This window comes from Hypanus sabinus, chromosome 27 (assembly GCF_030144855.1).
Source record: "Hypanus sabinus isolate sHypSab1 chromosome 27, sHypSab1.hap1, whole genome shotgun sequence".
Classification (NCBI taxonomy): Eukaryota; Metazoa; Chordata; class Chondrichthyes; order Myliobatiformes; family Dasyatidae; genus Hypanus; species Hypanus sabinus.
This window is the reverse complement of record NC_082732.1, coordinates 33,248,361-33,273,793: the sequence shown is the minus strand read 5'-3', so window position 1 is coordinate 33,273,793 and position 25,433 is coordinate 33,248,361. Positions and strand designations below refer to the sequence as shown.

The 25,433-nt window shown below is 42.3% G+C and overlaps 1 protein-coding gene across 3 annotated transcripts in view; it reads right to left on the bottom strand.

Moving 5' to 3' along the window:
* LOC132382201 (multiple epidermal growth factor-like domains protein 6) overlaps positions 1-24,979 on the bottom strand; it is a 418,396-nt gene extending 393,417 nt beyond the window's left edge. For 2 of the 3 annotated variants that reach the window (XR_009508228.1, XM_059952178.1), the window contains exons 1-3: positions 12,330-12,777; positions 4,527-4,661; positions 1,015-1,124 (exon numbers count right to left, since the gene is read on the bottom strand). Coding sequence is in view for 2 of the 3 variants with exons in the window: in XM_059952178.1 (XP_059808161.1) it covers positions 1,015-1,124; positions 4,527-4,661; positions 12,330-12,412 (328 nt within the window). In the remaining variant the exon portion in view is untranslated. Of the gene's footprint in view, positions 1-1,014; positions 1,125-4,526; positions 4,662-12,329; positions 12,778-24,311 lie in introns of those variants that run through there. The other variant, XM_059952179.1, reaches the window with a different exon arrangement.
* Between the last annotated feature and the right edge of the window lie 454 nt (positions 24,980-25,433).

Genomic DNA, 25,433 nt, shown 5'->3' with positions numbered 1-25,433 from the left:
TAATTCTGTGGGCAAAAAAATGCCTTGTTAATGAGAGAGGTCAGAGGAGAAAGGCCAGACTGGCTCAAGCTGACAGTAACTCAAATAACCACACGTTACAACAGTGGTGTGCAAAAGAACATCTCTGAATGCACAACACATCGAAACTTGAAGTGGATGGATTGCAGCAGCAAAAGGCCACGCTAGCTTCCACTCCTCTACCTAATAAAGTGGCCACTGAGTAGTTTGCATTGAGCAACGAATAGTGGTAAGAACATCAGGGGGATGTGTCTTCTGCTCTGAGAATATTGCAGATACAACCACCGGAGAGAAAGCCTGGCTTTTATGCTCCAGTACTTATGGTACAAATCAAAGCTCTGACGCAAAAGATGCTGCCCAATGAACCATGCCAGGCCAAAATGGGCAAGGACACCAAAGATATTTTGTTTCCAGATGGATTAAGTGTAATTGAGGCAATATACAGGATATCTGCAATAGTACTAGTGACACCTATGGATAGAATTCCAAAGTGCAGCAATCATTTCAGTGTCATATAATAATAACCATATAACAATTACAGCATGGAAACAGGCCATCTCGGCCCTTCTAGTCTGTGCTGAACATTTACTCTCACCTAGTCCCACCGACCCGCACTCAGCCCATAACCCTCCATTCCTTTCCTGCCCATATACCTATCCAATATTTTTTTGTCTAATTGTCTAATTGGAACATCAGCTCTTTAGCAGTTTTATTTGTTAATATCGGTAATAAGGCATTTCACTTCCTCAGGCAGAACAATGGAGAGGTATCCATTGCTGTTCACTGTAATCATTTGAAGCCCCACATGGAATTTATGCAAAATACACAACTCCAGTTGTGACAACTTTCAGATTTCCTGGTATTATGCTAAAGCCACCATTCCACAAATAGAGGAAAACTAACAACTCAATTAACAAAGCTGTAGACAATAAATTGACAGGAATTAATACCCTGTCAGGTCACTGCACTTGGAAATTAAGTTCATGGGCAACTTACGGTACAAACATCCAGCTTCGTTGTTTAGTCGTTTCCACCCAGGGCAACACTTGTACACGGTCTGGAAGTCCATGCTGTACGCTTGTCTGTATGCAGTGTAATATGCAGTCCTGCAAAGAAACCTAAAGTCACTGATAGCGTCCCTATCCCATCAGCAAAGTGCAGGTGAACACAACAAAGGCACTTTATATACACTGAGATCAGAATCAGGTTCAGTATCACTGGTGTATATGTTGTGAAATTTGTCTTTGTGACAGCAGTACAATGCAAAATAATAGAGGGAGAAAATGAATTAAAGCATATACAGTATATTAAATAGTTAAATAAATTATGCAAAATTAAAAAGGAGGTAGTGCTCATGGGCTCTCTGTCAAATCAGAAATCAGATGGCAGAGGGGAATAAGATTGAGTGTGTGCCTTCAGGCTCCTATATCTCCTTCTCAATAAGAACAGAGCACATCCTGGGTGATGGGGGTCCTGAATGATGGATGGCACCTTTTTGAGATCTCACGGTACAGTGCCATTAGTGGGTTCATCTGATGGTGCAGACTCAGCTTCAGCCAGGAGACATCCCTGCTCTGCTCCTCAGTAGTGCCACAACAACTGTAACAGCTACCAGGACTTGCATAGCAGAACAGCACTTTTAACACCTCCCCAGAAACATGGGTTTGACTTGGGTTGATGTCCCTGTCCTCATGCAGTATTGCTATGACTCTACAGTACTCAACTCGCTGAGTTCCTTCAGCAGATTATACATTGCTCATAGATTACGGATGCTGCCTTCCTTCACAGAGGCTTTAACAATATCCTTGCAACTTTTACATTGCCTTGAATAATCCCATCCCACAGAGCTAGGATAACATATCTATTGCAGATGACAAATGACACACCCAGCCCAGCAGTATTGACCAAGAGCAACTGTGACCCCAGAAACTCGGGTTTATCTTAGAAGTCGACTTAGTTGTACATTATGTGCCAGAGCTGACAATGCTACTAAATCAGCCAAGCTGACTCAGTGTGTAACTCTTGCTGGGATAGGAGCTTGTCCTCACCCACAAACGACATCTTGTCGACCACTCGCTGGAATGCACTAGTAGCAATCACCAAAGCCAATTTCTTCCTCCGCTACCAGTAAAATAGGTCACCAAATGTGTGTACACAAACAAGAGCAGATGCTTGCAGCATTGCCCAATGAACCTGTGTAAGTGGATACAGACATGCTGCTTGGTAAACAACAGCAGAACAGATCTACATGACAGGCAGCATAAGAAAGAGAAATCAGAAGAGAGTGAGTACAAAAACAAGAGTGAAAAGGTACAGAAGATGCAAGGGACAGTCACAAGAAGCCATGAAAATCAAGGAAGCGTCAGTTATCACATGTACGTCGAACATGAGAAAGATAAATCTGAATGTGAATGTGCACTAGCCTCACCAGTATCCAGGACATCTTCAAGGAGCGATGTCTCAAAGGGGCAGCATCCATCATTAAGGACCCCCCTCACCCAGGGCATGCCCTTTTCCCATTGCTACCATCAGGGAGGTGATGGTACAGGAGCCTGAAGGTACTAACTCAGCGATTCATGAAAAGCTTCTTCACTGCTGCCATCCAATTTCTGAACAAAGATTGAACTCATGAACACTACCTCATCACTTTATTCTTCTTCTTTTTGCAATATTTTAAGCATGCAGTGTAATTTAGTTTTTATTATGTATTGCAATGTACCGCTGCTACATAACAACAGATTTCACGACATACATCAGTGACATTAAACCCAATTCTGATGCATACTGTACAGTGAGATGTGCCATTTCCAACAAACTCACTCAAGGATGTGCTGGGGCAGCCACCAAGTGTCACCAGACATTCAGTCGCCAACACAGCATGCCCACCGTGTGCAGCAGAACACCACCACAAAACGAAACATACGAAGCGACAACTGCAAAACAAGCCCATGTCCCTTCCTCGCTCCCACCCACACAGGAATAGTAGGGGAGGAGAGCAAAAATTACAGGAAGAAAATGCAAGAGCAAGAGGAGGGTTGGCAACTTTAAATTCCTCAGTGTTATTGTTTTGGCAGACCTGTTCTGGACCCAGAACACAAGTGCAATTACGAAGAAAGCACGGTAGTGCCTCTACTTCCCTTAGGAGTTTGTGGAGATTCAGCATAACAACTAAGACTTTGACAAACTTCTATAGATGTGTAGTGAGGAGTATATTGACTGGCTGCATCACAGCCTGGTATGGAAATACTAATATCCTTGAACAGAAAAATCCTACAAAAAGTAGTGCACATGTCCCAGTTCATCACGGATAAAGTTCTTCCCACTACTGAGCACATCTACACAGAGTTGGCACAGGAAAGCAGCATCCATCATCAGGGACCCCCACCACCCAGGACATGCTCCCTTCTCACTGTTGCCATCAGGAAGGTGATACAGGAGCCTCAAGACTCACACCACCAGGTTCAAGAACAGTTACTATCCCTCAACCATCAGGCTCTTGAACCAAAGAGGATAACTTCACTTAACTTCACTTGCCCCATCATTGAAATGTTCCCACAATTAATGGACTCACTTTCAAGGGTTCTTCATCTCATGTTCTCATTATCTATTGCTTATTTATTATTAATTATTCTTGAATTTGCAATTGTCTTCTGCACTCTGGTTGAATGCCCTCGTTGGGCAGTCTTGCATGGATTCTGTTACAGTTATTGCTCTATAGGTTTATTGAGAATGCTCTCAAGAAAATGAAAATTAATTTTGGGGTTGTACATGGTGACATGTATCTACTTTGCTAATAAAATTTACTTTGAACTCTGAGAACAATCAGACAGAAAAGAGAATGAATCAAGGCTTACAAGAAATTTAGCACAGTGCTCATGAATGATGTTAAAATCAGGTACACAATGGAATTATTTATTTGATATGCAGATTATTTTTTGCCAACAATCCTGAAATAATTACATTTATGATTCTGCTCCTCTGCTAGAAATAAGATAGAAAATTATGGTATTGTGTTGGATGTCATCCAATTTCACAGAAACCTGCCCTGACTAATGTTAATATGAAATACTCTAAGCAGTAAAGACTAGGCTTTGACGTCTAGTTTATGGAGAGCATCTAGGGAGCAATCAGAACCTCATCACTGAGGGGGGAAAACAGCCAAAGTTCCTGTTCCAGATGTCTGTCCAGTGATTTCCATTACAAGAATGTGAATGGACGTCAGCAGAACCAATCTCAACTGTGATGACTGCACAGTCATACAGCTGTTAGCACTTCAGCCTTAAAGCTCCCCTATGAACTTCTGGAAGTTTTAAGGTTAGTGGGATTAAGGAGGAAAGTGGATGGGGTGAAAAGTCTATACAGCAGGGCCTTCACAAGAAATGTGGGAAAAGGAAACTCCCTCATGGCTTTGACAAAATAAATCAGTTAACAAGTATGGCTGGTAAATGGAATGAGCTTATTTTGAGTGGACAAATCATGCCTAGTGGGATGCCCCTGGGGTCACATACCTTCTTTCACGTCCCACGCACCATTTCTGCTTTCCGCATCCTTGTTTCCACACCTTGACCATCCGGGTGAAGGCCTGAATGCACGGCTGCCTATGGCCAATCACCACCACCTCTCTCTCAGCACAAACGTTAGGCCTAAACAGGGGGGAATTTTAAAAAAAATTGATAAGAGACAAGTCTTTGGCTGCGTTGATAGAAGAACATGCAGCCATGATGGAAAGGAAAGAGAAAGGCTCCCTCGAGTCTGACCCACTTCACAACCTCGGGCGGAGCGTGGAAACGAGACCTTCCCATGCAGAGGCTAAACCTAGACAGAGAAAATAGAGAGGGAAAAAAACACCGAAGTTCCTTGCCCTTCCCCTCAAAAACAAACAAACAGATCACATGAACCAGTTGTATAGTGTTTAATGTGATGTCTGCACCAGTCAGGAATTTGCCCAGCTCCCTCAGAGGAAATGCAGATACTCAGCGCCTTTCAGAAGGGTCGCCTGGTGCTCTGCAGAGAATTGCCATTCTTTCATTGTTTGCACTCTTCCCCACCAGAAATGGCTAGACTGACGGATTAGCAATTTACAGATCTGAACACAAGAGTTTAAAACCCCACAATGACAGCTGTGAAGTTTAAATTTAATAATTTAAATATGTACTTTGAAACCATAGAAACATATCTGGTTCTTCAAAGCAGGTAAACTGTTTTCCTGCTGACTTGCAGTAGTCCTGAAGGACGGTCTCAGCCCGAAACATTGACTGTTTACTCTTTCCCATTGGTGCTGCCTGCCGAGTTCCTCCAGCATTTTGTGAGCGCGCACTGCTTTGGATTTCCAGCATCTGCAGGTTTACTAATATATTTGTTGTCCTCACTCGGATGTGACTTGGATGCAGACCCACAGCAAAGTACTGTAGATGGCTCTGGGCCTGTACTCACTGGAGTTTAGAAGGTGATCTTGTTGAAACTTATCGAATACTGGACTGTCTAAATAGAGTGGACATGCAGTGCAGGTTTCCTATAGCGGGGAGAGCCCAGGACCAGGGGGAACAGCCTCAGAATAAAACGTCCCTTTAGAACAGAAATAAGGAGAATCTTCTTTAGCCAGAGGGTGGTGAACCTGTGAAATTCACTGCCACAAACAGCTGTGCATGCCAAGTCATTAGGTATACTTAAATTGGAGATTGACAGGTTCTTCATTAGTAAGGGTATCGAAGGTTACGAGAAGCAAAATAAATCAGCCACAATGGAACAGCTTAGCAGACTTGATGGGCTGATTAGCTCAATTCTGCTCCTATGTCTTTTGAATGTAACCATAACCTAGTAGCCACACATTTGTAGAAAGCAGTTTAGAAGGACAATTAGTGTTGAACAATAAGTTTTGGCCATGGCTGCATTCTATTATTAATGAGATGAAGAAACACCAGCCCATGACCCTTCTGGACTCTTGAAAATAGATAACTGGATCCTTGGTCAACAGTGATGACTCTTCAACTTGTCTTCTGTCGAGCAAGGATAAAGATGTTAATCAGAAGCTGTAGAAGACGGTCGGGAACAGCCCAGGAAATTCTAAGAGTGGATCTCTGCCTTTAGTTGGGCAGCATGGTAGTGTAGCGGTTAGCACAATGCTTTACAGTGCAAGTGACTCAGGTTCAATTCCCGCCGCCGTCTGTAAGGAGTTTGTATGTTCTCCCTGCAACCGTGGGTGCACCGGTTTCCTCACAACTGGTTGGTAGGTTAATTGGTCACTAAGTTACCCTACAATTAGGCTAGGATTAAATTGGGGGGGGGGGGAATTGCCAGGAGGACCTGCTCCACACTATATCTCAATAAACAAATAATCAGTCCCAATTAAAACACTACCATTTTTTTTCCTGGGCTACAGGAAGAGAGGGGGACTTCAAATTGCATTGACTTTAGAGGGGTGTCACCATCCTGATTTAGAAACCTATCGCCATTCCTTCATTGTCGCTGGGTCAAATTCTCTCCCTAACAGCACTGTGGGTGCACCAACACCTCAGGGACTGCAGCAGTTCAAGAAGGCAGCTCATCACCACCTTCTCAAGGGCAACTAGGGATGGGCAATGAATGCTGGCTTAGCTGGCGCCACCCATGTACTGTAAATGAATTTCTTTTTTAAATGCATTGCACACTCACAAGTCAAAGCAACACATACAACATGCTGGAGGAACTCAGCAGGTCAGGCAGCATCCATGGAAACGAGCAGTATTTAAACTTCTTCAGGGTACGCATACCTCGAAGAGACTTCGCAGCGGAGTAACGAATCATAAACACAAAGTACACTGCAGATGCTGGGGTCAAAGCAACACGTACAACACGCTGGAGGAACTCATCTCACAATGTCAGTATCTCCTCTCCTCCTGCAACGCAGCAATCTGGAAAATTATGAGCGGTATAGCTAAAGTAAATGCAAGCAGGCTTTTTTTCCACCATGGTAGGGTGGGACTAGAACTGGAGGTCATGGATTAAAGGAGAAAAGTGAAATATTTAAGAGGAACTTCTTCAGAGAGTGGTGCAAGTGTGGAATGAGCTGCCCGCTCAAGTGGTGGAAACTGGTTCATTTGTGACATTTAAGAGAAGCTTGGATAGTACATGGACGGGAGAGGCATGGAGAGCTATAGTCCATGAGCGAGTCAATGGGACTAGGCAGGATAAGGGTTCAGCATGAGCCAGGAAATACAGTTCACTCCCAGCACACACCCACTGGATCTACACTAGTTTCATCTCAGACACCATACTGTATAATTAGTGTTTGAATAGGAATTCCTGAAATACAAATCCTCCCCAGCAGGCGATGCATTTTCCAAACATCCATTAGAAAGCAGAGCATCAGGAGTTCTCTGCCTTTGTGTAGGTTACAATATTTACCCCTACAATATATCCAGTTCAGGGTCAGACTGTGGTCAGGATCTCACCACTTGCCTTTTGTGGTATTGGTCATTTGAAAACAGAACCTAATGTACTATATATATGCTTTACACAAACATAAGAGATTCTGTAGACAGTGGAAATCCACAGCAGAACACAAAATGCTAGAGGAACTCAGCAGATCAGGCAACATCTTTGGAAATGAATAAACAGTTGACGTTTTGGGCAGAGGTCTTTCTTCAGGACTGGAAAGGAAGGGAGGAAAATGCCAGAATAAGTAGTTGGGGGGAGGAATAGCTAAATGGAGAAAGGGGAATAAAAAGGTGGGAGGAGGAACTGTTCGATGGAGAAAGCTGAAGCCAGGTACGTGGAAAAGGCAAAAGGCTTGTGAAGATGGAATCTGAATTGAGACAAGAGTAGACCGTGGAAGAAAGTGAAGGTGGGGCACCTGGTGGAGGTAATAGGTAGATGAGGAGAAGAGGTAAGAGGCTAGAGGCTATTATGAGAGGAAAGGGTGAAAAATTATCAGAAGGAGAAATTGATGTTCATGCCATCAGGTTGGAGGCTACCTAGATGGAATATGAGGTGTTGATCCTCCACCCTGAGTGTAGTTTCACCTTGGCAAAATGTTTGGCCACGGATTGACATGCCAGAAGGAGGAATGGGAATATAAATTAAAATGTTTGGCTACTGGGAAATTCTGCTTTTGGTGGATCGAGCAGCAGAGGTGCTCAATAAAGCAGTCCCCCAATTCACATCAGGTCTCACCAGTGAAGAAGCGGCTGCATTCAGGAGCACTGCATACAATAGACTACACCAACAAATTCAATTGAAGCATTGCCTCACCTGGAGCCCTGTATGGAGGTAACTGGACAGATGTAGCATTTCTGTCATTTGCAGGAGTATGTGCCAGGAGGGAGGTTAGTGGGGAGGGATGAATGGACACAGAAATTGATCCCTGTGGAAAGCAGAGACTGAGTGAGGGGGGAGTAAAGATGTGCTTGGTGGTAGAATCCTATTGAAGGTGGCTGAAATTGCGGAGGGTGACGAGTTGGATACAGCAGTTCATGGGGTAGTAGGCAAGGACAAAAGGAACTCTATCCCTGTTAAGGTGGTGGGAAGATGGAGTGAGCGCAGATGTCTGAGAAATGGAGGAGATGTGGGTGAGGGCAGCATCAACGGTGGAGGAAGGAGAACATTGTTCCTTGAAGGAGGAGGACATCTCTAACATCCTGGAAAGACTTTCTATTAATGAGGTATTTCAGGAGAAACTACTTGAAGAGTGGTTAGAATGTGGAACTTACTATCATGGAGAGTAGTTATGCTAAGTACAGAGTTCTAGGTAACTAGTAAGGGGTATGAAATACAATAATATATTCAGAGGGAGAGTTGAAGAGAATTAGGATACCTTATGTTTAGCATCAATATAGCCAGGAACCAGACGGGCTAAATAGCCACTATCAATTGCAAAATAATATATGCAAATAGTACTAATCACCATCAACATTAAGGTTCTAGGGATCAGAGTCCCTAGCAGAAAACCCAGTGACGCATCCAAACTCAGTCTCGGTTTCTAGGCTTAGCTTTGACTGGCTAGACCAGCTAGCTTGGAATTCACCAGCAGCTCCTTAACTTTCAGCTTGAAATGTGGCTGCTTGTGAAAGTTAGGGGGATGCTGGCAGAGTCTGGGAAGGCATCTGAAAGGTCTTGACCAAACTTGTTAATTGTGAAATGGCAGTGGAAGGAGAAAGGTTATGAACTAGACTCTCCTTCATTGAACTATCTCGGAAATTAAGTAGCCATAAACAAAACCAGCAGACATGTAGAGGAATGATGTCTTGCACCAGTGTACATTCATGCAAGAGATTTTTGTGGGAGAATGAATTAAACTTTTGAGTATTTAGCATCTTAACTTGCCTAAATTATTTCCTATATCTTGCACTCATCTTTCGGAAACCTTAGGTTAAAAGGTCTGTTTCCTGTTTTCTTGAAATTATACTTCAAGAGCAGGTGACAGAAACCTTCTCTCTACCCCACCACCATTCCACACACAGTAAGTTGGCTCAGCAACTCAATATACAACATATTAAGGGAGCAACTGTCACAATTCCATCATTACTGCTTGTGTGACTGAAGATTAAATTTTTAAAGTTACAGAAATGACATACATAGAAAGATGAGAGGTTCATTAGGCATGACTTCCTATTCAGTAATTTTAAACTGATCTTCTGAGAGAACACATACACACGTGCGCGTGATTCAAACCCCCAAAATACACCACTCCTTCACTATTTAGTAGAAGCAGGTTCAACCAATTAGATTTTGAAATGGTTCCCTCTCATGTACCATTCCCCGTTTTCCAAAACCATTCTTCTCCAAAAATCATATACTCAATCTCCCCCATTTGCTACCATATTCTTCCTCAAGTGTGGCAAGCAAAAAATGTACAAAATACTCCTAAAACAGTCCAAGAAATGTTTTGTACAGCTGCAACATGACATCTCAACTCATATAATCAGTGCCTCCTTACTACCCCATTAGCAGCGTTGCCATTTTCAAGGAGCTGTGGTACTTGCACCTTGATGTCTCTCCTTACGTTAATGCTCCTAAAGGTCTCTGGCCACCCTTTCTTACTAGAATTTGACTTCCCAAAGTGCATTCCCTCACACATGCTTGGCCCATTCTCTCTGTGGTAACATCCATCAATATCAAATCAGTTTTCATTACTGCACTAGTCACATCCATTTGTATCACCTTACCCAGATCCTCAACTTAATATTTTATTAAATATTACAAATGTCAAATAATCATAACAATAATAGGTTAATTTCATACCACCACATTTATACAATGATCTTGCAATAAGCAATCACACAGCAGGTTCACTTACTGAGTGCCACGATTGTGTAATTCAAAATGAAACAAAAAGTCAGATAACACAATTACAATGATCAATGCAGATTTAAAATATGAGAATTTGTGAAGTAATTTTGCCCAGACACTACAAACATATTCCTGCTTCATCTTAAAGATAGGTGTTTAAAATCTAACCCGGCTCCCACATTGACAATGGTATACCCTCTCATAATAATTTACACTCTGCTCTCCTGCCAGTGGTGATTCTTACTGTGACTTCATTGTCCAAATACCAGGCATGCCAAACGGATGCTCTAAAATTCAGTCCAACATTATATTCTTCAATCTCTCAGCACAATTCCATTGTTCCAGCAGTCTAACTAAAAGTGAAGTAGTTCATAAAGATTTCACATAAATGATGTGATGGCCCACCTACATATAAAGTGTAGAAAGAAAGAAACATATTGAAAATAATTTACATTATCATGTCATTGCTGGTATTGTACTAATTGCCAGAAGCAGAGGGCAGAGATTTAAAGTGAGAGGGGAGAGAGATAAAGAGATGGGGCAGCACAATAGCATAGTCGTTAGCACAAAACGTAACAGTCCAGACAATCTGGGTTCGATTCCTGCTGCTGCCTGTAAGGAGTTTGTGCGTTCTACCCATGACCACACGGGTTTCCTCCCACTGTCCAAAGACGTACCAGTTGGTAGGTTAATTGCTCATTGGAAATTGTCCCATGATTAGGCTAGGATTAAATCAGGGGGTTGCTGGGTGGCAAGACCCAAAGGGCCAGAAGGACCTGTTCTGCACTGCATCACAATAAATAACTAAATTTACACATTCACACATTTTACTAATTAAATGCAATAAACATTAACTTAATCAGGTAACAAATAAGACTGAAATTGTTTGGAATGAGTAAAGCAAAGCCAAGTACGTATCAGTTATTACCACTGCACACGTGATACTTCCAGAATATCTGTCCAGGGTCTCTACGCAATCAGGTTTAAACATCCCAATGCCTCCCTGGCCCCCATAAATGTGTGAACTTATGAGCTATAAAGTCACAGAATCAATAAGACCATAAGACACAAGAGCAGAATTAGGCCATTCAGTCCATCGGATTTGCTCCACCATTCAATCATAGCTGATTGATTCTCCCTCTCAACCCCATGCTCCTGTCTTGTTCCAGTAACCTTTGACACCCTTACTAATCAAGAACCTATCGACTTCCGCTTGAAATATATAATTTTTATTTATAATGAAAACACGTCTATCCAGTTGCCAGTGTGGAAAAAGGACTGCACACAGCAGTAAGATTTTGAAATAGACGCCAGTCAGTGGTGAATTAATTGGTCTTATTCAGGATTAAAACGAGAATACTACCTTTGGGCTAACACCCCTATGGAATGGAAGTGTGTTGGTGGAGGAGGCGGGGCGGAGATTGAAGAATGGGCGGTTCTTGTCGGCCCTGAGTGCAACGAGAGTTTAACTGGAATGATCCTTCCTTACGCTAACATCCCACCTGAACTCACCATCAGTGCCTGTGGTGAGTGCAAGAGCGGAGCCTGGAGAGCCGTACGTACGAGAGGGAGAGACAAAAACAACTGAAGCCAGATATGTTAATTCTGGAATTGCAGATACCTGTACTGCTTCTACAAGAGAAAGTTAATGAATTTACCACTACGTAAAAAGTTACAAAATATTTGATTCACTTGACAAAAGTTACACAAAGGGAAAACTCCTCAGAGAGCAGGCACTCACATAATGGATTCCCGTCGAGAATTATTTTAGAAAACTACCGAACTTTCTCAAAAACGTCAGGAGGTATTGGCGAAATTCAACAGAATCGAACCCATCTGTTCTTCGATTCCACTTTAAAGGCGGCTCTCGTAACCAGACGGTGCTGCCGGTCCAGCAGGCAATTAACAGACTCTACTGTTTAAGGAAACAACCAACGTCCGAGCTGCCCAGCCGAAGAAAAACATTCATCGTAAAAGTCGCAGAAATCCTAAAATATGCTTTCACGATCTTTAACTACTGCCAAGTTTTAAAACGCGATACTTACATGTGGGTTTGCATTATTCCCGGGTTAATAGCAGAGGTCACAACGAGGAACAGCAAACAAATGTTTGCTGACACTTGATACATTTTGTTGGCGGATAGTTTAAGGCACCTGCGTTAAATGCCGTTCAGGGTCCCGATTCCTTCCTCAAAAATTACAGAACTTCCCCAAAAGACACGCGGAAAAAAAGGATCAATTGGTCCTTTGCGTGAACTCCCCTGCAGTTCGGACTGGCATCTTTTCAGCAAATCCAAGACTTCCTGAAATGCTGATTTTCTTTAAAGTCCGGCTGTAATTGAAACAGGAATTAAGAGTCAAGAGTGATTATTTTACGAGTTCCTTTTCACATGAGTTGTGGGAGTGCATTTAACCTGAAATGCCTCGTGTTCCTGTGCCTCTGCTGGGCTCAGGGAGGACACAGAAACATTATTCACACACGTTCTTGGTCAGATGTTCGGGAGAACCCGGCGCTGCTGCAGCACCAGTCACATCACCATTGAAGCACACCCAGTCCTTACATCTGCATCCATGGGTGGAGTTTCAGATGGGACGCACCCATTCCAAACACAGTTAACCCCACCCCTTTCACTCTGCACTAAACCGTGCCAGAATACTGTGGCAAAGAGCGAGGGGTCATTCAGTTCCAAAGCTATTTTCTTTTAAGCAATCCCTGGTTCAAGGCTGCTAGACAAACTGCGTTTATGTGTTTCAGAAATTGCTGAAGAAACGGGAGATTATAAACACCTCAAAACGATGTTATAAAGTGCTTCTAAACTGAATACTCCATCACGAACCCCTTCGACCGAGCGCCATCGTGGCTTTTCTATTTATTCCCGCCTTTCGCCCCAAGTCTTTTCTCTTTCCCCAGCTGACCCCTTTTTCCACGTTAACAAGCCAATCATCTCCAACACTTTAAACCAGGTTGAATTATCCACCTGAATGGCTAACTTTTTTCATCTCCTGCCTGCTGAATACTTTTAGCACTTTCTGTTGATTCTGGAGAATTCCAGCATCTTCGATGCTTGGCTTGTGACCTGGAGATTTTTGTTTTGCTGAGAGTAAAGTAAATTGAAAATTAGATGGTAAGTGTGCGTCTGAATGGATTTCCTTTATGTGACAGAGTCCTGCGAGAAGGCAAGGTATATTTCGCTGGGGAATTGTTAATCGCATAGCTGAGTGAAGGCAGAATGGAAGCCAATTGAAAGGTAGGCGGCAGTTTATCTTCCCGAACTCCAGCTGGAATCATAAATAATGTCACCGAGACTGCTGCTGTGCACGGGGCAAACAGGATGCCGGGCGACCTGAATCTAGATGTCCGCCGCGGATGTATGTCCAGGCAGTGATCTATACACACGTGGGAGTCCCGTTGCAAGTTCCGTCCTGTCTTCGCGGAACATCTGTCCTTTCATAGCATGCCAATCGAAACTTCCTAGAAGAACTACTAGCTGCCAGACGCGGGTACAACCACAACGTTTAAAAAGGCATTCGATGAACACAAGAGATTCTGCAGATGTTAAAAATCTTGAGCAGATCACTATATCCAGAGTGCCACCTGGCTAGTCGGAGGACACACCACACGCCAATCAACATTTGGTACCCCCCCCCCCCAAATAATCAATGCACACCTAAATTATTGGTCACCTTAGTTGGATTAGCTCCTCAGCCCCCATGCTATAAAAGGTGAGACATGTGCCTGGCTCGTCTCTCTTACAGACCACCTCACTGAAGGTAAAGTGCATTGATTTATGTTTGGGAAGGACTATCGTTGGTCCTGGTAAGGAAGCTGCAGCTATCCAAGGTCAAGGGGGATAGCTGTCCTAGTGCTTTTCCCTTGTTCTTTGTATGTGTAACCGTACCCTGTCCCCACACCTCTTTCTGTATATTGTACAGCGGACCCAACCTTCCCCACACGTGTTAACCCTAAGCGTTTTTTGTTAGAATATTGTAGTTGCTTGTGTTGACCCGACTTCCCCTTGTAAATAAATTCCTTATTATTAAAACTGTGTGTGTCCAGGCCTCTACTATTGAGACTCAAAGAACCAGTTATTTTCCATCACAACAAACACTAAAGACAGAAAGAAAACATACAAGACAAGTGCCCGAAAAGGGCAAGCAGTATCGTGAAAGTCCCTGCCACCCTGTTTGCTTGTCCCAATCCCATCAAGGGGCTCGGCAGCATCCAGGCCAGGAGCACTAGACTCAAAAACTGTTACTTTCCCTAAACCGTCAGGTTGATCAACACCTCCACCATTAACTCACCCATCACCCCTCCACCACCTCGTCCTCTCCTCTCCACAACCCCTGAGCACCCTTCATTCCTCCCCCCCTGCACTGCATTCCCCACCTCATACCTACACTGACACAGTCACTGTCCTGCTGTGTTTTCATAGGCCCTGCTACTACCAAGAGGAGTTCCTCTTGCCAAATGTGCCTTTGTCACCTTATGTACAGATACTCCTGAACCAAGCATCACTTTATGTAGAAACAATCGATCTGTGTGTACAAGCTAACCTTGTGGCCACACTCAAACAGCTTCTTGTACATTGTGTTTGATAGGATTGTTTTTATATTTATTGTGTTTTTTTATGCTGCATCAGATCTGGAGTAACAATCATTTCGTTCTCCTTCACACCGGCGTACCAAAGAATGACAATAAACAATCCTGGATACTGAAGATGTGTTTCTGCAGCATTTTGTGTGTTTAAAGCATTTTGGATAGTTCTGGTTCAAGTTTAATTATCATTCAACCATTCATGAACTCCCATGAATACAGCAAAATGAAACTGCGTTCCTCTGGGGGCAAGGTGCAAAACACAGTACCAACAGTCGCACACAGCACAAGGCCCAATTAACACATATATGATATCAAGTAAACATACTTGTATAAAAGTACACACACACACACACACACTGATTGATAAGTTCGTGGCCTAAGGTAGAAGGAGATGTGTTATACAGCTCTCGTTACATGCACATGCAGTTCAACTCTGAGTGATTCTGCAGAAAGTTTGAAGTTAATAACTCATCTCCTTCTACCTTGGGCTACAAAATAATCAATCACCCATCTGCGGACACTTTCTGGAGGTCCAAGATCCGTATGTTCCATGACCACTGGACTAAGTGTGTAAATGTAGGAGGGGACTATGTTGAAAAATAAATGTGCTAGGTTTTCAATAATTGACTCCATTTACCTTAGGCCACGAACTTATCAATCACCCCTCATATATAGATAGAGAAAGATAAATATATATAAGGTAAGTTTATATATATATAGAAACATAGAAAATGTACAGCACATTACAGGCCAGTAAGCCCACAATATTGTGCACCTTGTAAACTACCCTAGAAGTTGCCTAGAATTTCCCTACTGCAGAGCCCTCTATGTTCCTAAGCTCCAGTGTAGGAATTCCCAACCTGTTTTTATGCCAGAGGCCCTGATCATCAGCCAAGGGGTCCGTGGACTCCAGGTTGGAAACCCCTGGTGGACAGGAAAAGAAATAAGTGGAATTTGCCTAGATAAACAAGATGATTCGTACAGAATAGGGGGCCACTGAGGACTCATTTTTGTGTTGTACACTAGTATGAATCAAGGAATTGATGAATAAAGTTCTTGGTAATTATGTAGCTCCTTCCATGGTTTAGGAATAACCCAGAGCCCCATTCAGCCAACTTCTTTCTGAAGTGCTGCAAAGTAGAATTAATTTGGTAAAAATGCCTTCCAAAGGTGTCTTTAACATTCACCTTTCTCAGCTGAACCCTGGCTGAGGCATTTGACACACCTCCACCCTGGTGGGATTCTAACCAAAGACAAGAGAGGGAATCTGATTTAAAACAAAAACAGTAAACTTGAATGCAACTTCACCAGATGAATCCAAAGCTGAGTCGGAAATCCAATCATTTTTATATAAACAAAAAAATCCCTACAAGTCGTTGGATTATTTGTTGCGAAACCCAAAAACTTCCCTGCATGTGTTGTGGAATCACAAAACTCAGTGCAGATGTGTTCATTCAGTCTGTTGGCTGTGTCAATCCAATTCCCAAAATTCCACTTTCACCACACCACCAATCCAAATGCAGCAAACTTACAGCTCAGCAGCAGCACACAGTGTATGTCCAGAGCCCTGGTAAATCATTCAGTTACAGTGCAATTGATACTTTTGCACAGACGGGCTTGGCACTGATATCACCCCCACTGTCAGACAAAAGAGTAAGTGCGTTCTCCCCATGACCATGTGGGTTTACTCAGGGTGCTCCGGTTTCCAAAGATGTACAGGTTGGTGGGTGAATTGGTCAGATGGATATAATTGAACTAGATGAGTTCATAAGGGCCTGTTAATGTGATGGGATTTAAACTCAGAACTCTGGCTTCTGGCCTTGAAACTTCATCTATGTGCTACTGGACACGATAATTTAACCCATTTAATTTCTATTTGTGCTAGCATGTCTATTACCTTTCCAACACTACAACAGTGACGATACTTCAAGAATGTTTCAATTGCCGTTTTGGAACAGTAAGAGTTGTTTCTTCCTGCAGACAATAGGAGTACCAAGCCCACAACACCCAAAGCACGCCATCAGTGGAAAATTGTTCTGTTATTCAGTTCAAAGTTGCCAGCTTTCATTAAAACATCAACACATCTGCTGTCTTATGGTTTTCAGAGCCCAGTTGGTGTTAGCAGGATACAGTATGACCAAAATAGGTCCAGTCAAACCACATTCTCAGGCTATTGATTATAGAGACATACTTAACTCAAGATTATTCATCACTAAGCATGCAAGATTTCTTCAAGCACAGTGGTCCTGATCTCTGAGCCCTGCCTTCTCCCTAATGTTTTTTTTTCTAAAAAGGAAACAATTATCAATTTTCTTTATAGGATTTAGCACAGCACAACTCCACAGCTATAAGTATATACGCATATCTAGTCAACACCAAACCCCTTCCCCATAGCCCCGTTTCTCTTTAGATTGAGCTGTTCCAATCAGGGAAGTCACCATTTAATCCAGCCTGCGTCGTTAACTGAACTCAGGTGGGACAACAATCCTGTGAATTGTAGCCAGGTAGGAAATGGGTGGAAGAGGAAATAAGAGAGGGAAGAACAGAACAAGAACAGTACAGGCCCTTTGGGCCAAGTGTGTGCTAAACTATATAAACCAACTTACATGATAAATCTCATACTCTACCACCAATACCCCCAGGCAGATGCCACTCTCTGTGTAAAAAATACCCCTAATTTTTCTTCCACTTGCCTTAAACAGATATCCTCTGGTATTGGCCATTGGTCAATGGTTAAATGCATTCTTGCCAACCCACGCTTCCACTTCTTCATTCAAGTCATTTATAAATATCACAAAGACTAGGGGTTCCAGACAAGCCCCTGTGGAACACCACTAGTCGCTGACCTCCAGGCAAAAAAAATTCCTTATACTACCACCTTCTGCCTTCTGTGAGTAAGCCAATTCTGAATCCACGCAGCCAACTTTCCATGGATCAGTATAAGTTAAAAGATTTAACCCATAGTCTTGATGCTGTTCTCCTGCTGGGAATAACGTTGGCTTCAGTGGTGAATAAATGGTTAATACTCATTGTCAAAAATGGTTAATAGTAGACCAGTGATTTTAAACCTGTACCCTAACGAGAATCAATATCGAAGGGTAAGAAAGCAATAAAAATTAAGGGTGCTAGCAGTGGAGGCAAAACTATTTCCTTCCTAAATATATGAAAATTATTTACTGGGGGAACATTTCCGAAAACTTTAGATATCAGAATAGAGTAAATGCATTGTGGAGTAGCGTTCGTATAAGCAGAACAGTAAAAGGCATAAATTAATGATGGCCTGCCAAAGGGTTTCAGCCCAAAACGTCAACTGTACTTTTTTCCAGATGCTGCCTGGCCTGCTGAGTTCCTCCAGCATTTTGTGTGTGTTACTCGGATTTCCAACATCTGCATATTTTCTCTTGTTTGTAAATTAATTATGCCCTTTTTACTTTGAAAACCTCATTCACTGATGCTTTGATGTCTCAATGGTAACGCGTTCCCAAACAATTACACCTGACAAATTGCAGTGTGGAGCAGACAGTAGCCAAAGTCCTGATTAGGGCTTTTAACTGAACTGCGGACCACTGACCAACATGTAGATACCACCACAAACCCATAGATGCATGGGAAACAAGACCACAAGTAAATCTGGAGTTTATAAACACAAGATACTTAGTAGATGCTGGAAATCTAGAGTAACACACACACACATATACACACACACACACACACACACACACACACACACACACACACACACACACAATGCTGGAGGAACTCAGCAGGTCAGGCAGCATCTCTAGAAAGTAATAAAGAGTCAATATTTTGGGCTGAGCCCTAATGAAGGGTTCCTGAAATGAAGACTCTTTGTTTCTTTCCATGGATGCAGACTGACCTGCTGAGTTCTTCCACCTGGAATTTAACCACCCAGCCCAAACCCGCCCGCCACAGCCAGTTAAAAATCCATCAAATTGTGAGAAGAACATGTGATAGCATAAGGTATTGAACAGATACTAACTTGCCTTTCTACAGCTTTCCTGAACGAAGGTATCATAACTGACTGTGAGAAAAGTGTGGAACATATCTAGATGAATTTAAATGATCAGGAATATTAATAAACTCACCATAGCCATAAATTGACCTAGCTTAATGTCTCGCACATTGTTGAGCTGTTCAACGGAAAGATTTATAGCGAAAACACTGAAATCTGGGACCTAGAAGTGGCTAAAAATGGGCACACAGTATAGACACAGTTTGTTTTTGAGCATACTCCAATCCTGCTCAGGAGCTCTGAAACTTAACAGTAAGATATTATTGGAGTATATATTATGAAAGCACAAACCTCCAGCTTGTATTTGCTGTGTCAGCTGTAAAAACTCACATCCACTTTGTTAATCATGACTACACGGCTAAGATTCAAAAATTATTTTGACCGTATTTTTTAAAATCTTTTTTATTTGATATTGTAATAGTCAGTCCTTCTGAACAGTGTCGAGAAATTTACCAGCACGTCAAACTGGCCCAGCCCCACCCCACTCAGAATCTGTTACCCCTGTGTACTCCTGCAAAAGGTTGTACCTTCAAGAGAGGCAAAAAGAAAACTAAACTAATGTGTGAAATCCTTATAGTCCAAATGCAAAAAATAAAGTAGATCAATTCCCTGCATTCATCTCTTCTTCTATCTTCTCATGTTTCCTTCTCTTTCAGTATGAAAGTTTGCACTAATTGTTGTAAAATTCAAAAGAACATTTTTTTCCAGTTGAAAAATATTGAATATCTTTCCCTTTTCAAAAGAGGAAATCAACCGGAATTTGCCTTTCCATAAGAAAATTCTTCTTCACTGTTCTGCCGCAGTTTTGATGTTTGATCGGGATTTGCTGCCCCCTAGTGTCATTATAGATTGGCATCAACAGTCCATTGACAGGCTGATAAAAAATTAGAGCAGCGACCATCATTATTTTTCAAGAAACCACTGGTAAAAAAAATCTTCCATGTGAGAGGAGCCACGTTAACAACTACATTAAAGCATTGTTTTCTATGTGATTTGATCTTTTTCTCTCTCTTTCTTGTACTTACTCCCTCTATTTCACACTCCATTTAAAATGCTTCTGTGCCTGTCCCTAATCTGTTTTTGATATTCTCCCTTTCTCTCTCTACCCTTCCCCCTCTCTCCCTCCTCAGTCACTCTCATGTCCTTTCTTGCTATTCTTCATTTCTTGACCTCTTTCTTTCTCTGCTTCTCTGGCGTAGGCACGACAGTGGCCATATTTCTTTAGGAGTTTGAGGACACTTGGCATGTCACCAAAGATACTGGCACATTTCTACAGATGTACAGTGGAGAGCATTCTAACCATCTGGTATGGGGGTGGGGCCACGGCACGAGATCAGAAAAGAAGCTGCAGAATGGTGTCATGTCAGCCAGCTCCGTCACTGGCACTAGCCTGCCCAGCACTGAGGACACCTTCAAAAGGCGATGACTCTAAAAGGTGGCATCTATCATTAAGGACCCCATCACCCACGACATGCCCTCTTCTCATTGCTACCATCAAGGAGCCTGAAGACATAAACACATTTCATAAAAAGCTCCTTTCTTTTTGCAATCGGTGGACAAAAGATCCATAAACAACACCTCACTAATTTTCCTCTCTTTGTACTAATATATAAACCTGTTTCTGATTCCGCTTTGCCCCTTCACCACTCTTATCTGCCTCTGGAGCAGAAAAGGACTAACATTTATTTTTCTTTCCCTTTCAGGTCATTATTACTTGGCTGCTTGCAGGATCTCATTGTGCAAACAGTGGTTGGGGATTTCTTTGGAAAGCCAAGGTTATGAAGGATGGTCGGTCTAGATTTTTGGCTGGACTCTAGAATAGACTCCAGATGCATAGGTACCTCAGTACTGTGCAAAAGTCCTAGGGACATACATATTTGACTAGGGTGCCTAAGATTTTTTCACCACACTGTAGTAATTTTATATATTGCACTGTATTGCTGCAAAAAAAAACCAAATTTTATGACATGTGTGAGTGATGATAAACCTGATTCTGATATGGGCCTCTTTTGTGGACAGAGTGGGTAGGGGGCTGGGAGAGGGGGATCATGGTTGGGTAAAGGGGAAGGGGGAGAGAAGGGAGCAGGAAGCACCAGAGAAACATTCCATAATGATCAATAAACCAATGCTTGGAATCAAATGACCTTAACTGGCATCTCAGGTCTGGGTGTGTCTGTACCCACACCACCCTCCCCACCCCTGACACTCCTTCTCTGTCACCTGTCCCACACCCCTCAGATGGTGCTCTACCCTTGCCATTCCCAACATCCTTTGCTCCCGCCAGATTTATAAACTCGCTCTCCATTCCACATTGACAAATACAATATTGTGCAAAAGTCTTAGCCACCCTAGCTATAGATACACACCTAAGAGTTCTGCTCCTAGCAGCCAGTCTTAAGACACATGCATATTTATTGTGTGGTGAACTTTGTTTAATTGAAAGATTGGAAGAAATAGCCAGTCATTTAGAAAATTATAATTCAATCCAACCCAAGTTAATATGGTTTCAAAGGAAAATGTCATTTGACAAATTTGCTCAGATTCTTTGAAGGTATAACATATAGAATTGATGGATGGGAACTAAAGATGTCGCATATTTAAATTTCCAGAAAGCATTCCGTAAGATGCCAAATAAAAGACTCATGACTCTCTGGCAGAAAATGTTTTGCCTTGTGTCTGTCTTAAATGGGGGACCATTGTTCTTAAAAAGCAACTACTATTCTAGGTTTTCTCATAGATGGAAACATCCTCTTTATATCCATCCTTTGAAGGTCTATCAGAATATTATGTTTCAATTAAATTACCTCTTAGTGGATACAAATTTTGTCCGTTCAACCCTTCCTCTGAAGACAACCTGTCCAGTCCAGTTAACAGTCTGGTAAACATTCTCTAAATTACATACAGTGCACTAACATCCTTCCTTAAATAAGGAAAATAACATTGTACTTGGAACTTCATGGTACTTAGGTGTACATGAATATGGGCATTAAAGGTTATGATGAGAAGGCACAGACTAGACTCGATGGGCTGAATAACCTAATTCTGTTTCGGTGTCTTATGGTCTTGTAGATGACAAAATGGTGCCGGTGGTCATCAGTGACGTTTGGTGGGCTAGAGAAAATTGTTCCAAACTCTGGTTGAAAACCCTAGTTTAGCAGTCATCTGATACAGTTACTAGTCTATAGATCTTTTGAGTATCTTGCCCACAAGAAAATGAATCTCAGGGTTGTATATGGTGACATATATGTACTTTGATAATAAAATTTACTTTGAACTTTGAAGTTAAGATGTGGTTTTACCATTACCTTACATAACTAAACCAAACTTTGGTATACAGATCTCAAAATTAAATGCAAATAATAAGGACATTCCATTAGTTTTACGTATCTACATCATTTCGTAGCCTTCTTATTATGTCCTCTTATATTTATGTCAACAGCAAATTTGGCAATGAAATCCCCAATGCCTTTATACATCATAGAATATACAGCATAGAGAGGGACCTTCAGCCCACATTGTCCATGCTACATCTACATTAATCCCATATATCCTTTTGCATTCCATAACTCTTACCCTGTCCCAATCCCAGATAATTTTCCTGCCACCCAAAGTTAGGGTGGGGTCTGCTTACAGGAGTTGACTAACCTGCCACCTTTGGCACGTGGGAGGAAACTGAAGGATCATGTGATCACAGCCTAGTGGTTAGCACAACACTTTACAGTACGAGCGACCCAGGTTCAATTCCCACCGCTGTCTGTAAGGAGTTTGTATATTCTCTGTGTGACCGCATGGGTTTCCTCTGGGTGCTCTGGTTTCCTCCCACAGTCCAAAGACTTTCCCAGTTGGTAGGTAGGATTGGTCATTATAAATTGTGATTAAATCAGGGGGTTGCTGAGTGGCATGGCTTGAAGAGCAGGAAGGGCCTATTCTGGTCATCTCAATAGAGAAATAAATAAATGTCAGGATTAAACACATAAGGTAGCAGCCCATGAAGCATCAATACCAATCTCTGCAGCATCCACCGTCCTGATTCAAGACTCACTACTAAAGGGAAATATATTCCTTGCAAGTAACCTGTCAAGCCCTGTAAGAATTTCAATTTATCATACTGCACTCCGCGCTCACATTGGGATCTTTTCTACAACTAAGTGTTGCTAGAATCAGAATTAGGTTTATTATCACAGACATACATTGAGGAACTTGTAACTTTGCAGCAGCAGTAGTGCTATTCATAAACAATTAATTTAAATATAGTAAGAAATAGTGCAAGAGAGCAAAATTGTTAATTCATGGATTTACAGACTGTTCAGAAATTCGATGGCAAAGAAAAGAATGTTCTTAATATGTTGAGCGTGCGTCCTCAGGCTCCTGTACCTCCCCTATGATGGTAGTAATGGGAAGAGGGCATGTCCTGGATGGTGAGGGTTCTCGATGATAGATGCCATGTTCTTGAGACACACCTTTTGAAGATGCCCTTGATGGTAGTGAGCTTTGTGCCCACTATGGGGCTGGTTGAGTGTACAATTCTTTGCAGCTCTCTCCAGTCCTGTGTTTGGGAGCCACCATACCAGACATTAATGCAACCAGTCCAAATGCTCTCCACAGAACACCTGTAGATATCTGCAAGAGTCTTCAGTAACATACCAAATCTCCTCAAAGGCCTAATGAAATACAGCTGCTGGTGTGCCCTCTCATAATCGTATTAATATGTTTGGCCCAGGAAAGACCCTCGGAGAAGCTGAAGCCTTGGACCTTAAAGCTCCTCATCTTTGCGTGACTGATCTACAAAGTATCTCCATTTATCTGCAATGGTGACCCCGAAAAGTACCCATCCCATCCCAACCCTGGTCTCTTTGTCTTTCGCTTCTGCCTGAGGTAAAGAGTTTTTTAACATCCAAACATCAAAGCTGACACAAACCTCAACACCAACATTCTCTGCAATGAATAATCTGCTGAAGGAACTCAATGGGTCAAGTAGTGTAGGGTCACAGCAATACGGCAAGGGAACAGGCAATCCATCTGTGGAAACTAAGATGCACACCTAAGTTCAAGCCTTTTGCCTGTGCCTCTCTCTAAACTAAGGTTCCCAACCCAGAATCCGCGGACCCCTTGTTTAATGGCATTAGAAAGGTTGGGAACCCCTGCTCTAAACCTTTCTTATCAATGCAACTATCCAAATGTTTAAATGTTGTTATTGTTCTACCTCAACTACAAACGTTTGTATTTCAAAGTTCAAAGTAAATTCGTTATCAGAGTACTTATAAAACACCACATTCATTTTCTTGCGGGCATACCCTATAAATCCATTAGAGAATAATAACCATAACAAAATCAGTAAAAGACAGAACCAACTGGGAAGGCATGGTAGCTTAGTGGTTAGCACAACGTTTTACAGTACCTGTGACCCGCGTTAAATTCCTGTCGTTGCCAGTAAGGAGTTTATATGTTCACCCTGTGACCACCTGGGTTTCCTCTGAGTGCTCCGGTTTCCTCCCACAGTCTAAAGACGTACCGGTTGGTAAGTTAGTTGGTCATTGTAAATTGTCCCGTGATTAAGCTAGGATTAAACTGGGGATTGCTGGATGGCAGAGCTCAAAGGGCCGAAGTGCCTACTCTGCGCCATATCTCAATAAATAAATAAACCTGGGCATTCAACCAGTGTGCAAAAGACAATAAACTGTGCAAATACAAAAAGAAAGAATGATAACACATAAATATCGATAACATGAGATGAGTCCCTGAAAGTGAGTCCATTGGTTGTGGGAACATTTCAATGATGGGGCAAGTGAAGTTATCCCCTCTGGTTCAAGAGCCTGATGGTTAAGAGGTAATAACTATTCCTGAACCTGGTGGTGTGAATCCTGAGTCTCCTATACCTTCTTGATGGCAGCAGTGAGAAGAGAGCATGACCTGGGTGGTTGAGGTCCCTGATGACGGATGCTGCCTCCTTGCAACAACGCTCCGTGTAGGTGCGCTCAACAGGGGGGAGGGCTTTACCCTTAATGGACTGGAGTGTATCCACATCTTTCTATAGGATTTTCTGTTCAAGAGCACTGGTATTTCCATACCAGACAATGATGCAACCAGTCACCACCACACATCTATAGAACTTTATCAAAGTTTTAGATGTCATACTAAATCACAAGCTCCTAAGGAAGTAGAGGTGCTGCCATGCTTTCTTCGTAATTGCATTCACCCTACCTATGCCCCTCATGATATTATACACCTCTTTAAGATCAGCCTTCAGTCTCCTGCACTTCACTGAATAAAGTCCCAGCCTACTCAACACTACCATAAGATTCCAGTCCGGGCAACACTCTCATAAGTCATTTGCTACTCTTTCCAGCCTAATGACGTCTTTCCTACATTGAAAAAAAATGTTTACAATACTCCGTGTAGGATTTCACCACTTGATGTATAATTTTCCTCTGGAGTATCGGAAGCTGAGGGGAGATTTGATAGAGGTTTACAAGATTATGAGAGGCAAAGATACAGAGAGTATCTACTTCCAAGGGTAGAA